The 14,248-nt window shown below is 41.3% G+C and overlaps 1 protein-coding gene across 4 annotated transcripts in view; it reads left to right on the top strand.

Moving 5' to 3' along the window:
- The first annotated feature begins 3,910 nt into the window (after window positions 1-3,910).
- AKAP7 (A-kinase anchoring protein 7) overlaps window positions 3,911-14,248 on the top strand; it is a 157,144-nt gene continuing 146,806 nt past the window's right edge. For 2 of the 4 annotated variants that reach the window (XR_008654285.2, XM_055264106.2), the window contains exons 1-2: window positions 4,036-4,344; window positions 13,186-13,317. Coding sequence is in view for 3 of the 4 variants with exons in the window: in XM_055264106.2 (XP_055120081.1) it covers window positions 4,077-4,344; window positions 13,186-13,317 (400 nt within the window). In the remaining variant the exon portion in view is untranslated. Of the gene's footprint in view, window positions 4,345-13,185; window positions 13,318-14,248 lie in introns of all 4 variants that reach the window. The other 2 variants (XM_055264097.2, XM_055264087.2) reach the window with 2 other exon arrangements.

Raw genomic sequence — 14,248 nt, forward strand, 5'->3', positions numbered from 1 at the left:
CAAGATGGCGCCACTCTTGCCATGCAACAGGCTGTTTGCCGACAAAACTTTAGGACATTAAGATTACCCGTGATATTGTTTCTCTCTTCCTTTCTTTTTTTTTTTTGAAATTTATCTGGGAGTGCTGCTTTATTTTTTGACAAATCTGAGTACTTAATAGACAGATCTGGATGCTTATAAAAGTTTTATTCATTCATTGAATGGCTATTCATTGAGCAATCTCTATGAATTTGGGAATACAAAGACTTTAAAACATAGTCTTTACTTTCTAGTGGCATAAAGTCTAATGCAGGAAACAGAAAAATGTGGTAGAAGGGATGGTCAGAGCGGGCACAAGGAGTATTAAAGCCCTCAGGTGGAGTACCTAACCCAAGTAGAAGGGTGAGGTCAGGGACTGTTCCCCAAACGAGGTCACTGACAGTTCCCACTGATCTTGACCATAGCTGCGGTCCCCTGTGACAGCAGTAGAACAGTTCAGTTTACTGATGTGGGAAACAAACTCTATTTAATAATTGCTAAATGGTGCTGAGAATGAGTTAAGGTTAGAGATCATTGACAAACTGACATAGAGGCTTAAAAATCTTAAAAATCCATATAGGATGTTTGGTTCTTGACAGAACCAGTAGATAATTGAAAATCAATTAAATAGATAAATTCGGCTGGGCGTGGTGGCTCACGCCTGTAATCCCAGCACTTTGGGAGGCCGAGGCGGGCGGATCACGAGGTCAGGAGATCGACACCATCTTGGCTAACATAGTGAAACCCCGTCTCTACTAAAAAATACAAAAAATTAGCCCGGTGTGGTGGCGGGCACCTGCAGTCCCAGCTACTCGGGAAGTAGAGGCGGGAGAATGGCGGGAACCCGGGAGGCGGAACTTGCAGTGAGCCGAGATTGCGCCACTGCACTCCAGCCTGGGCGACAGAGCGAGACTCCGTCTCAGAAGAAAAAAAAAGATGAATTCATAGGTATTAATTTGTTTTATGAAAGCAAAAAAGAACCAGGTTGCCCAATGCTTTAACAAAGGTTCACCTGCAGCATGACTCATGAGGGCATCGATCCTCTGGTCCACACTTCCCTCTCCCTCTGTATGTTCTGCCCATTCCTCCCTGACTATTACTATAGAGCCCTTTTCTCCCCAGAGGACAATATACACTGGCACACTGCCAAAACAACTGGATTGGAAGGTTTAGTTTTAAGCTACTACACTGTTCCTGGACCACGACTCCCCACCGAGATTTTGAAAAGCCTGAGCCAATTATTTTCTAGAATGTCACACATTCTGGATTGGTCTGATTCTTTCCTCATCATGTTATTTACTTGTAACTCTAGCTCCTGTATTTCTGGAAATCTGAAAATTATATTTAAAGCCTTAGCAGCTTCAGGTGAAATATTTATGGCAAGACTACCTTGCAGTGATGCTATAGCTTTCACAGATTGTCCACCATTAATGATGCTGAGTTTAATCATGATAAAGGTGGTGGCAACCAAGTTTATTTACATGGAGTAAAAATACGCTCTTTCCTGAGCAATTACCAAGTATTTTGTGGGGGGTAGTATTTTGGCAACTCATAAATATCTTGGTCCACATTAACCTTTCATGTAACGGTTTTAGAATATATTGATGATCTTTGCATCAGTTATCAGTTGTGGTGGCAAAATGGTACTTTTCCAATTATTTTATGTCTCCTATATTTATTATTGAAAATTCTTCTGTACAAAGCAGCTTTCCTATACTACTACTTCTAAAAAGTCATGGTAAATGTTTCTTTCCCTTTAATTTTTAGAGTAAGGAGACTAAGGAATTGTGTACTTGTCACCTCTAATGGTGGCCTACAAGTTTTTCTTCCTAATTTTTTGAGTATCATTATGGGTGTATAGATTTTGTATTCAGTATGTTATAATAATTACAGGTGTTACCTTTTATGATGTCAGATTATCTCCCATTTGCTCAAAGAAAGCTGTTTCTAGCTAGTTCTTGTGTTTTTGATAGTCCCCATTTGTCTTTGCTTTTTGGCACAAGAAGATGTCCAAGGTTCACCTTGTACTTCCCTTTTTCTAAAAGAAGCTCTGTGAAAAATTCCTTTTTCAGACTTGGGTAATTCAAATGTTCCTCCACATGGGAGGTGTTGATAAGACTCTATATTCATAATACTGGTGGTGAAAAATATGTGGCATTTGGGCTGATAACCTCTGCTTAGGTAAGAGAATGAAACTTCCATATATCTCTTGGTACACACCACAGGGGAAGAAAAATCTTTCTCCTGCCCATTTAGTTCAGTAGGTTGGACTGCATAAATTAAATTGACAAAAGACAGATTAAGAGGAGAAAACGATTATTACACATGCACATAGATGCTTCACAGGAAAGAACTAAAAGCCTAAAGAGGCAGTTAGAACTGGAGGCTTCTATACCATTTTAACGATGATAAAGTGTGGAGAGGCTAGACAAAGGAAAAGGGGGCTTAGCCTTTTTGCGGTATGGAAAGGTTACTAGAAAATGTATGGGTTTGTTATGCAGGTAAGACTCATTCTCCTCTTTCTGGTATGGGTGAATGGTAAAGCTTTGTTGTCTGTTTGAGACAGGATCTGGCTCTATTGTCCACGCTGGAGTGCAGTGGAACCATCTCAGTTCACTGCAACCTCCACCTCCTGGGCTCAGGCGATCTTCCCACCTCAGCCTCTGGAGTAGCTGGGATTACAGGGGTGGCTCACCATGTCTGGTTAATTTTTGTATTTTTGGTAGAGACGGGGTTTTGCTATGTTGCCCAGGCTGGTTTCAAACTCCTGGACTCAAGTGATCCCCTCGCCTTGACCTTCCAAAGTGTTGGGATTACAGGCGTGAGCCACCAGGCCCAGCCTGGTAAAGCTTTAAAAATAAAAATTTATGTCACCTTTACGAAGGGAAATTTATGTCCTGCTTTTAGGCAGAAAGGGGGAGGTCAGAGTTGTTCCTGAGTCTTTAGTTTCTTGTTTTCAGCTCAAGAATAATCCTTATGCTGAATTGGCATATTTGGGGTGGCATATCCTTATCCTCTTCACTACGAATGTGGACCACATTTTTGCAGCTTTTATTTCTGCAGTTACTTATGTTTCTTCTCTGCTATTATATGATCAGCTCCATAAGTAAAAGACCTGTCTTACCTGCACATCCTCAGCACAGAGCTCAGGCATTAAATAAATATTAGGGGAACGGGTTGTACTTTCCTACCAGCCCATAAATGGGCATCAGAAACTCAACGTGTTAGAATTATTTGAAAATCAGAGTAACTAGTTTGCTGACTTCTAGTGTGCAGCCTTTACGCCAGCTGTTGTGGCTGTGTAGGGGTCTTCTTTTCTTCCATCCCTATTCTAGGATGCATTCAACATAAGCGAAGTGTTATTATTCAGGGAAGGCGCTAATTTGTGGACGGATGCACCTAATGTTCTTATCCTCTGGTTTCTTCGCACTAAAACCAATCCCAATTGCATTCTGTTTCAAGTGAAAGGTTTTTATTCTTTTAAACTAAGTAAATTTCTTTTTCTCCCAATTTACTCACAGCAGTACCTTATACTACAAAAACCAGCAACTGGTTTCCTCTTAATGTCTAAACATAATATCATTGTTAAAAATTAAAGACTTTGTCACAATTTGCATTTTTTAAAAGTAAGGTCAATAAAGTATCTCATTATACAGAAGTACAAGGTCTCGTTCTTGTACATTTCGCTCTTCCCAAATATTCTGCAATCAGAACCCTGATTGCAAAACTAAGCACATGGGTTCTAAAAAGACACCAGGCCAGAGAATTCTTTCATCCTAGTCCCAATCTCGCCCTTGAAAGCGTGGGACGGGAAAGGCTGCGCCACGGGAAATAAACGAGGGCTGCCAAAGGCCGTCGGAGGCCGCGGGGCTCGGGAGGCAGGCGAAGACCCAGCGTCGCATTGCAGAGTCGAGACGACCTGGGCTGCAGTGACGCCGCAGTCGCCGGCCCTAGTTTCCCCCGCCCTGCCCGAGCGCGGCCGCGCCTCTCGCCCGAATCCGGGTACCACCGGCGACTCGGGTCGGCCCCTTCCGGCTGGTTCCTGCGTCTGGCCTGGCATGCCGGTTCTGCGGCTGCTGCTGCTGCCGCGGGGGCTGCGGCTTGGGAAGCTCCGCGTTTCCGCAGGCCTGGCCTCCGCGGCCCGGGCCCCCGCACCCTGTCGCTGGACCCCGCCTCGGCCCAGCGCACCGCCCTCAGGCCCCGAGCCCCGCCCTGGCCTCCGCCTCGGCCTCGCCTCCAGCCCCGGGCCGCGGCCCGCCACCGTCGCTGCCGCCAGCCCAGACGCGCCGCCAGCATGCGCCGCGACCATGGAGCGCCCCGAAGCGGGTGAGACCGGGCTGCCCAGCGGGCCGGGGCCGGGGCGGGGGCGACAGGAGCCGCGGGGGCTTGGGCCTGCTCTGCGCTCGACCTCTGGGAGGGCCTGACCCGCGCCGGCCCTTCTCTGAGTCTCCCTCCATCCCAAAAGGACTCAGGGTAGCACCGAGGAGCCCGGTGCAACCGGGGTGTACATCAGTTCTGCCTATAGCGAAGCGTTTGAATGCACGCATTGTGGGTTCGACAGGAGGCGGGGGTATGAGCCCATCCCCGAGTTTCACTTTTCTTTCTCCCTTTCTCATCCTGTGACCCTTTGCACAAAGTTCATGCCAATACACATTCCTTCCGACGGTGTTGATGTGGGTAAATGTAAACAAAACCTAGTAAAATCTCGATTTTATCTTATATCACAAATACTAAGCACCCGAACCACCATACTGTCTCATTTAGGATTTTCTGCCGGGTTCGGACACGACTGCTTTTAAAACTGGCGCCAAGTCTACACTAGCGCCCGGACTGAATTTCCAGTTTGGGTCAGCGTTTGTTGTGAACTGAACTTTGTGAGTAGAGCGAGTTAGGGATGTCAGTAAAAGGGTCCGCAAACCAATTAGGGAAAAGGTGCGCCTCTGCAAGAGTTTCACAGGATAAACTCATACAAGAGTATAAAAAGCATAAAAACGTTAAAGTGTGCTGTATAAATAGCAGTTAACTCGTGTAAATATGTTTACAATTGTTAAGTGAATGATGACAGTGAGTTTTTGCATTTAGGAAATGCATGGGAATGGAAATTGTTAAGGAGAAAAGGGCCATACTCCAGTTCCTTGTTTAAGTGCCGTAGCTTTGCAATTCAGGATCCTGTTAGCATATCTGTGTATTTTCCTTACTCATAAAGTTTAAGATGTTTGTGGAGGTTACTTCCTCCTTTCATCCATTTTCGGACACTATTAACTTGTTTTGTCCATTTCTCCCTAATAATTTGGATTTTACTTTTGTTCCCTTTTTATGAGGAGGAAAGGAAAGACTGGAGGTCAAGTAACTTGTTGATTTCTACGCAGCTGTTAACATTTACTAACGTGTAAGATGCTAATACTATTTTTAGTAGCTAAGCCAGGACTAGAATGGATGCCCTAGGCCCTTTCCAGTTGTTCTTAGGAATAAACTTATTTATGTATGTACGTATGTATGTATGTATATATGTATGTATGTAGAGACAGGGTCTTCCTCTGTTGCTCAGGTTGAAGTGCACTGGCGCGATCATGGCTCACTGCAGCCTAGATCTGCTGGGATCATGCCGACCTCCTGTTTCAGCCTCCCCAAGTGGCGGGGACTACAGGTCCGTGCCAACATGCCTGACTAATTTTTGTATTTTTTTTTGTAGAGACGGGGTCTTGCCATGTCACCAAGGCTTGAACTCCTGGGCTCAAGCAGTCCTTCTCTCAGAGTGCTGGGATTACAGGTGTGAGCCAACTTGCTCAGCTGGGATAAATTTACTATTTACCTAGTGGAGTGATGAGAGACTTATTTGACAAAATTGAGTAGTCATTTATTATCCAGATAGGAAACTTGCATTTTGTGTGACAGTGGGCGAACTCTCCATACCTTTCTCTCTCTCTCTCTCTCTCTTTTTTTTTTTTAGAGACAGAGTCTCGCTCTGTCGCCCAGGCTGGAGTGCAGTGGCACGATCTCGGCTCACTGCAACCTCCGCCTCCCAGCTTCAAGCGATTCCCCTGCCTCAGCCTCCCGAGTAGCTGGGACTATAGGTGTGTGCCACCACGCCCGGCTAATTTTTTGTATTTTTAGTAGAGATGGGGTTTCACCGTGTTAGCGAGGATGGTCTCTATCTCCTGACCTCGTGATCTCCCTGCCTCGGCCTCCCAAAGTGCTGGGATTACAGGTGTGAGCCACCTTGCCCGGCCCTGTTGGCCTATTTTTGGTAAAGGCATTTGCTTCACCTGTATTTGAATATTTGCATATATTTAAAGGTATGGTTTTATAATATACTTAAAATGTATGTGTTGTCTTTCTTAGAAAGGTAATATTCAACTTTGAAACGTTTGAATAGCAGAAATGAGAAACATATGAATATATTCAGCATAGTGGTAGCATTTACAAGCAGTTTATACTGTTTAGCCTTTGGCCACGTAATTGTAAATCATAGAGCATATGCAGTTTTATATTTCCTTTCTAAAAGCTTGGCATTTGTTGTTAGCTTTTTTCTGTCATTGCATTCTTCATAGTCATTGTTCGTAGTTGTCATTGTCATGAGCATGCTTCGTTTAAACATTTCCCTATTTTTTTCATTGTTTCTATTTTATTGTACCCAGTCACCATCCATGTTCCCCCCACCCATTCCACCACCCTCCCCAGCCTCTGGTAACCATTCTTCTATTCTCTATCTCCATGAGTTCAAATGTTTTAATTTTAGTTCCCACAAATAAGTGAGAACATAGAAAGTTTGTTTTTCTATGCCTGGCTTATTTCACTTAACATAAGGATCTCCAGTTCCATCCACGTTGCAAATGACAGGATCTTATTCTTTTGTATGGCTGAATAGTACTCCATTGTATATATGTACCATATTTCCTTTTTCCATTGGATAACCTAAGTTATCCAACACTTAAGTTGCTTCCAAATCTTGGCTATTGTACCATTTCCCTGTTATTAGGCATTTAAGTTTTGTTCCACTTTTCCTTTTTTGTTTAAAGAAAGCTGTGGTGAATCTTTGAACATGGATGATAGATAACCAGATAGCAGTAAGAATAACATCAGAAGAATATTTTTGTGGCTTCTGATCTATTGCCAGATTGCTTTCTGAAAGGATTGCCTCCGTTTACATTGCTATAGTCAGTGTATAATAAGGTGGCAGTGTGCGGTGCCAGAAAGGGCATAATGGTCATAGAGTGACTGGATTCCAGTTCCAGCCCCAAGACCCACTAGTTTTACCCTTGAGCAAGTACTTAATCAGCTAGTTTGTAAAATGAACATCATAATAATACCTCTCCATAGTGTGGTCATGTGGATTAAATGAATTCCTCCCAGTGCTTCCAGCTGTGCCTGGCCTCAAGCATGCACTTAAATGTTAGCTGTTGTTAGTAGTAGTAACAGACATATTAATAGTTTACCAGCTTCACCTCATCTTTATGTTATTAATGCATTTGGAAGCATAACTTTTATTTGGATTTATACAAAAGATAGAATTTTAACTATGGTTAGAACAAATTGTAGGAGACTTTTAAGTACTCAACCCAGTGAACTTCAAAGGGTTTAAATGCTTTAAGAGTTGGTTATTTTAAGGCAGTTTTCCAAAAGCAAAATATTTATACCTTCTATAAGAGAAAGTGTAGTTATGACTGATGTATTTAATTCACATCTACCAACCTTTGCCCAAACACTAGAGCTTAGAGAACTGGAAGAAGTGTTCTAAATATTGGTTTGAGAAACATTGTTCTATAGAATGACCAGCAGTTCTTTCAAGACTTATTTGAAAGTGGCACTCCTTTTTTTTGAGTTAATAATTCCTATCTCAAAAATTGTTGAGTTAATAATTCCTATTATTCCATAGCTTAAGAGAAGATAGTTGTTTGTATTTCTAGTTCTAGACTCCTGTGGATTTTGATGTAACATTGCATTTGCGTTTAATATGCTTTGTTTAGCAAGGTTAAGAATGATGTTGAACAAGTCATATTATGCTTTAATTTTTATTTTCATGTCAAATGGGATACTAGTACTTTTCCTTTATTCATCTGGTGAAAATGAGAGAATCTTTGATGTGCTGAGGCTGCCACTAAATACCAGGAATTATTTTTCATGGGCAGTGAGATAGCTGTATTGCATTGTAGCTATCTACACTAGCTACTAGTGACTTATTAACCACTCTCAAATGTGGACTTACCTTTATCACATTTATTCATTCAGTAAAAATTTATTGAGCACCTATTGTGAGCTGAACTCAGTGCTAGGCACGGAGGAATCAAAGGAGAATAAGACAAGCTTTTAAGGAACTTCGACTATGGTGACCACACATGATGGAGTGCAGTTATAGAAAGTTGTCCCTTTCACTTTCAAAAGTGTCCTGGTTTGGTGAATTGTATGGTCACTTTACCTTAGAATCTAATGGATGAGACAGATAAACGGACATGTATAACATAATGTATACATGCAGTGATTGGAGGAAGCACTAGGTGCCTAGAAGATTGGATTACCTAACTCAGCCCTGAGTTGGGGATCTGCGAGGTTTTCCCTGACGGTAGAGATCTGATCTAAGGTTTTACTTTGAAGTTGATTGTTCTCAACTGTTCACACAATCTCTTAGTCTGGTGTGAGGTCAAGGTATAGAAGAAGTGAAAGGGGATCTTCTGGAGCAGTGATTTTCAATTGGAAAACCACTCTTGCACATCAGAATTACTCTGCAGAGGTTTAAAAAAATACCAGAGGCTGGCCTAATCTCCAGAGATTCTGATTTAATTGGCTGCAGTGACACGCATGCGTTCTAGTGATTTTTTAAAGCTCTGCAGGTGATTCTAATGTGCGGTTACTATTATTGCCATTGTTACCGTGTGATTCTCTCTTTGGTATAGCCAGAATGACATCCATAGCACTTGCTGTCTAATTGTTGGTGATTAATTGAGCTCAGGAGAAACTAAAAGTTAAGCGATTTCACGAACTTTTCTTATTTAAAAATTGACTTAATTTAATTCATCATTGTAGTCCTTCTTTTGCCTTCAAAATGTGTTGAAGCCCAAAATTAAGTTTCCTCTCCCTCACTTATTGCTAAGAATCTATATTTCCAAGTAGCACAAGAACTTGGAAGCTAGTAGTGAGATGATGGTGTTAAATAGGTCAATTTTATATCACTAAATGTTTAGATTGAGAATAAAATAGAAGAAAAACAATAGTTGGGTTTATTTCATTTTGTTCTGGTTTTCATTCCCCCTTGTTTCTATTTAGTTGCATGTTTTATTGCTAGCTTTTCAAGTGTAACATACATGGTCAGTGGTGATCCTTTATGTGTAGCTGCAAGTGCTCAAAGGTACAGGATGTGTATTCATCTATGAAAACTTTTATTTAAGCCTAAGCTGCATTTGTGTTTTTAAAACACAAGCATAGAAATAGAAAAGAGACATTTAACTTGTTCTCGCATTTTTCACGTATTTGTGAGTTTATGAATAGACTCATAGTGAACTGACGTTTGTTGAACACCTGTGTAGGAGGCATTCATAATTCCTAAAATTTGAACTGTAATGTAAATAGTGACATTATTAAGAATGTACTATTAGGGTTTTTTGGCATTGAACTTAATTAATTAAAAAAAGGCTAAGTTGTTTTTTGCTTTTATCCAGAATATAGTAATATAGTTTGGATATTTGTCTCTCCGAATCTCATGTTGAGATGTTATCCCCAGTGTTGGAGGTGGGGCTTGGTGGGAGGTGTTTGGGTCATGGGGTGGATCCCTCATGAATGGCTTGGTGCCCTCCCTGTGATAATGAGTTCAGAAGAGATCTAGTTGATTAAGAGAGGCTGCCACCTCCACCTCTCTGTCTTGGTCCTTTTCTCACCATGTAACACATTGGCTTGCCTTTGCCTTCCACTATGATTATAAGCTTCCTGAGGCCCTCACCAGAAGCAGATGCTGGTACTATGCTTTGTGTAAAGCCTGCAGAACTCTGGGCCAAATAAACCTTTCTTTAGTAATTACCCAGCCTCAGGTATTCCTTTACAGCAATGCAAATGGACTGAGACAGAAAATTGGTACTAAAGAGTAGGGTGTTGCTGTAAAGATACCTGAAAATGTGGAAGTGGCTTTGGAACTGAGTAATGGGCAGGGGTTAGAAGAGTTTGGAGGGCTCAGAAGATAGGAAGATGAGGGAAGGTTTGGAACTTCTTAAAGACTGGTTAAGTGGTTGTGACCAAAATGCTGATAGAAATATGGACAGTGAAGGCCCGTCTGACAAGGTTTGAGATGGATATGAGGAAGTTATTGGGAACTGCAGTTAACGTCTCTATGTTTGGCTGCCTTGTGTCCGTGCCCTAGGGATCTGTGGAAGTTTGAACTTAAAAGTGATGACTTAGAGTATCTGATAGAAGAAATTTCTTTCTTTCTTTCTTCTTTTTTTTTTGCAACAAGGTCTCACTCTGTCGCCCAGGGTGGAGTGCAGTGGGAAGAAATTTTTGAGCAGCAAAGCATTCAAGAAGTGGCATGGCAGCTTCTGATGACCTACAATCAGATATGGAAGCAAAGGAATGACTTAAAGTTGCTTTCCTTATAATTAAAAGGGAAGCAGAGCATAAAAATTTGGAAAATTTGCAGCCTAGGCTTGTGGTAAAGAAGGAAAAAGCATTTTCAGGAGAGGAATTGAAGTGGGCTGTGAAGGAACCGCTTGCTAGAGAGATTAGCATGACTAAAATGGAGGCAGTTCCTAACAGCCAAGACAACGGGGAAAAAGGCCTTGAAGGGATTTCAGAAATCTCCAGGGCAGCTCCTCCTATCACAGACTTGGAGGCCTAGAATGGTTTTAGGGGCCAAGCCCAGGGGCATGCTGCCATGTGCAGCCTTGGGACACTGCTCCCCACATCTCAGTTTCTCCACCTCCAGCTGTGGCTCAAAAGGCCCCAACTACAGCTCTGGTCACTTTGGAGAGCACAAGCCACTGTAAGCCTTGGAGGCTTCCATGTGATGTTAAGCCTGCAGGTGCACAGAATGAATGCAAGAGTGAAGGAGGCATGGCAGCTTCCACCTAGATTTCAGATGATGTACCAGAAAGCCCGGGTGCTCAGGCAGAAGCCTGCTGCAGCGGTGGAGCCCTCACAGAGAAACTCTCCTAGGGCAATGCTGGGGGGAAATGTGGGATTGGAGCCCCCACCCAGAGTCTCCACCAGGGCACTGCCTAGTAGAGCTGTGGGAAGGGGGCTGCCACTGGCAGCTTACACCCTGAGCTTGGAAAAGCTGCAGGCATTCAATTCTATCCTGTGAGAGCAGCCACAGGGGCTTCACCTTGCAAATCCGTAGGGACAGAACTGCCTAAGGCTTTGGGAGCCCATGTCTTGCTCCATTGTGCCCTGGATGTGGGACATGGAGTTGAAGGAGAGCTTTGGAGCTTTAAGGTTTGTTGTCTCCCCTGCTAGGTTTTGGACTTGTGTGGAGCCTGTTGCCCCTTTTGGATTTCTCTCTTTTGGAATGGGAGTGTTTATATAATACCTGTACCACCTTTGTATCTTGGAGGCGAATAACTTCTTTTTGATTTTTCAGGCTCATATGTGGAAGAAACTTACCTTGAGTCTCAAATGAGACTTTGGACTTTTGAGTTAATGCTGGAACGAGTTGACCTTGGGGGACTATTGGGAAGAGATGATTATATTTTGCAGTGAGATTTAGGTGGCCAGGGGCAGAATGATAATAGTTTTTATGTTTGTCTCCTCCAAATCCCATGTTGAGATGTAATCCCCAATGTTGGAGATGGGGCTTGGTGGGAGGTGTTTGGGTCATGGGGGCAGATCTCTCATGAATGCCTTGGTGCCCTCCCTGCGGTAATGAGTTCATGTGAGATCTGGTTGCTTAAAAGAGGCTGGCATTGCTGCCTCTCTGTCTTGCTGTTTTTCTTGACATGTGACACGTTGGCTTCCCTTTGCCTTGCACCATGATTTTGAGCTTCTCGAGGCTCTCACCAAAGCAGATGCTGGCACTATGCTTTGTGTACAGCCCGCAGAACTGGGAGCCAAATAAACCTCTTTTGTTTGGAAATTACCCAGCCTCAGGTATTCCTTTATAGCAATGCGAATGGACTAATACAACAGGGGTGTGTGTGTGTGAACAATAGTAGAGATTAATCAAATTGCAATAAAAATGTGTGTTTTTTGGCTTGTATGTTAACTGTGGCCTATCATCATAGCTATGTTGTAAGCCATATTCTTAATGGAGTATGTTTTACAGGTATTGTATCTGAAAATAGAGTATTACAGGAGAATGAATTTAAGGACTTCTTTAACATCTTGAGTGGTAAATTAGTCTTTAGTAAATATGTAGAGTAAAAATTATATTAGTATTCCAGGATTCTGTTCAATCTTATTAGTTCAGACAGCATTTGTGTCTGTCAATAAAGGCATGGGTTATAATGGCACTGGGGAGACCACCATCTGATAAATTTAGCAATTAACTTTATCAATTTAAACATACACCTTCTTTCTCTTACCTCCACCCAAGGTATATGATTGTTCTACTCATAGCAAGAAAACAAAAAAAGACCAAATAGGAAATATGGCTTTAAAGTTAGTATATGACCATGGGAGAGGAGTTAGGGAAACTGTAAGATCATTTGCTTTTTAATAATTGAATTTTCAGAAAAGCATATTTAGAACCATGTATTTTTAACTAAATATCCAGTGTTAAATGTAATGATGGAGAGAAACAACTTAAAAGTCTTTATTGAAGAAAAAATTATAGGCCAGAACTTGTACAAATAAGAACACATAAGTGATATTGCTAAAAATAAGAATGAGAATGACTGACAAAACCTTGCTGGTTGTTTTAAAAGATATGTGAAAAAAAACATAGTTTTAGAATTAAAATATAGGTATAAAAGATCTTGAAGATTATTGATTGACTCAGTTTTCATCTAATCATACATTGAATACTGTGTTTTAGAAAATGATTAAAGCTTTATAAGTGTGTACAAAAATATAGAATGTGGTATACATGTTTATATAAATAGCTTTATGATATATTTGAACACAAGTAGTACATTTCTTAACAGATGTTAATTTATATTGAATTCAGTGAGCTGAGTTATTTTCATTTAGGATATGTTTAAATAATAACAAGCTAAATAATCCTTTTTTTCTGTTTGTGATATGTTAAAGGAGGAATTAATTCCAATGAGTGTGAAAATGTATCAAGAAAAAAGAAAATGTCAGAGGAATTTGAAGCCAATACTATGGATTCTCTGGTAGACATGCCATTTGCTACTGTAGATATTCAGGATGACTGTGGAAGTAAGTACTTTATTAAGTAAACATGTATTTAGAAGCAATGAGTAGTAAATTTAGTTATATATATATTTTTTCTTTATAAGTTGTTTCACTTTTAATACTTACGTTTTTGAGTTTTAATTTTGATTTCATTTCATTTATTCTAGTTTTTTGAGACACGGTCTTGCTCTGTCATCTAGGCTGGAGTGGTGTGATCACAGTTCACTGCAGCCTTGACCTCCCAGTCTCTAGTATCCTTCCACCTCAGCTTCCTGGTGGGAGGTAGCAGGGACCACAGGCATGTGTGCCACCATATCTGGCTACGTTTTTATTTTTTTTGTAGAGATGGGGTCTTGCCATATTGCCCAGGCTGGTCTCAAACTCCTAGGCTCCAGCCATCCTCCTGCCTTGGCCTCCAAAAGTGCTGGGATTACAGATGTGAATGATCGTGCCTGGCCAAGTCTTGTTTTTTATTTAATAATTGTCTATATCTATTGGTATAATAATAATAATATAATATATTATTATATTCATATATAATGATAATCTGTGATAAAATAATCACAGATAATATTGACGTGTCTCACAAAATGTTGAGCCAGGTCATTCTTTAGTTTATAAGCTACTTCTGAAAATAATGGGCTAGATAATGCCCTTGATTATTGTGGAGCCACTGCTAATTTCAGCAGTACCCATTTATTTAACATATGTTTACTAGCTGTTTGGTATCCTCTAAGCACTTTGCTAGGCATTGGGAGGGTCCATCAGTGAACAAGATGGGCGTTATCACTGCCCCAAAGGAGCTCAACAGGCTAATAGTGAGAACAGGTCAACTTTTAATTAAATATTCATGTATTGGATCGATTCAGTCCTTTAGAGCTTCATTCACAAACTTTAAAGCAACAATGCTTACTTGATTGAAGTACTGCTGGAATTACATAAATATCCAAATCTG

This window comes from Symphalangus syndactylus, chromosome 2, assembly GCF_028878055.3.
Source record: "Symphalangus syndactylus isolate Jambi chromosome 2, NHGRI_mSymSyn1-v2.1_pri, whole genome shotgun sequence".
NCBI lineage: Eukaryota > Metazoa > Chordata > Mammalia > Primates > Hylobatidae > Symphalangus > Symphalangus syndactylus.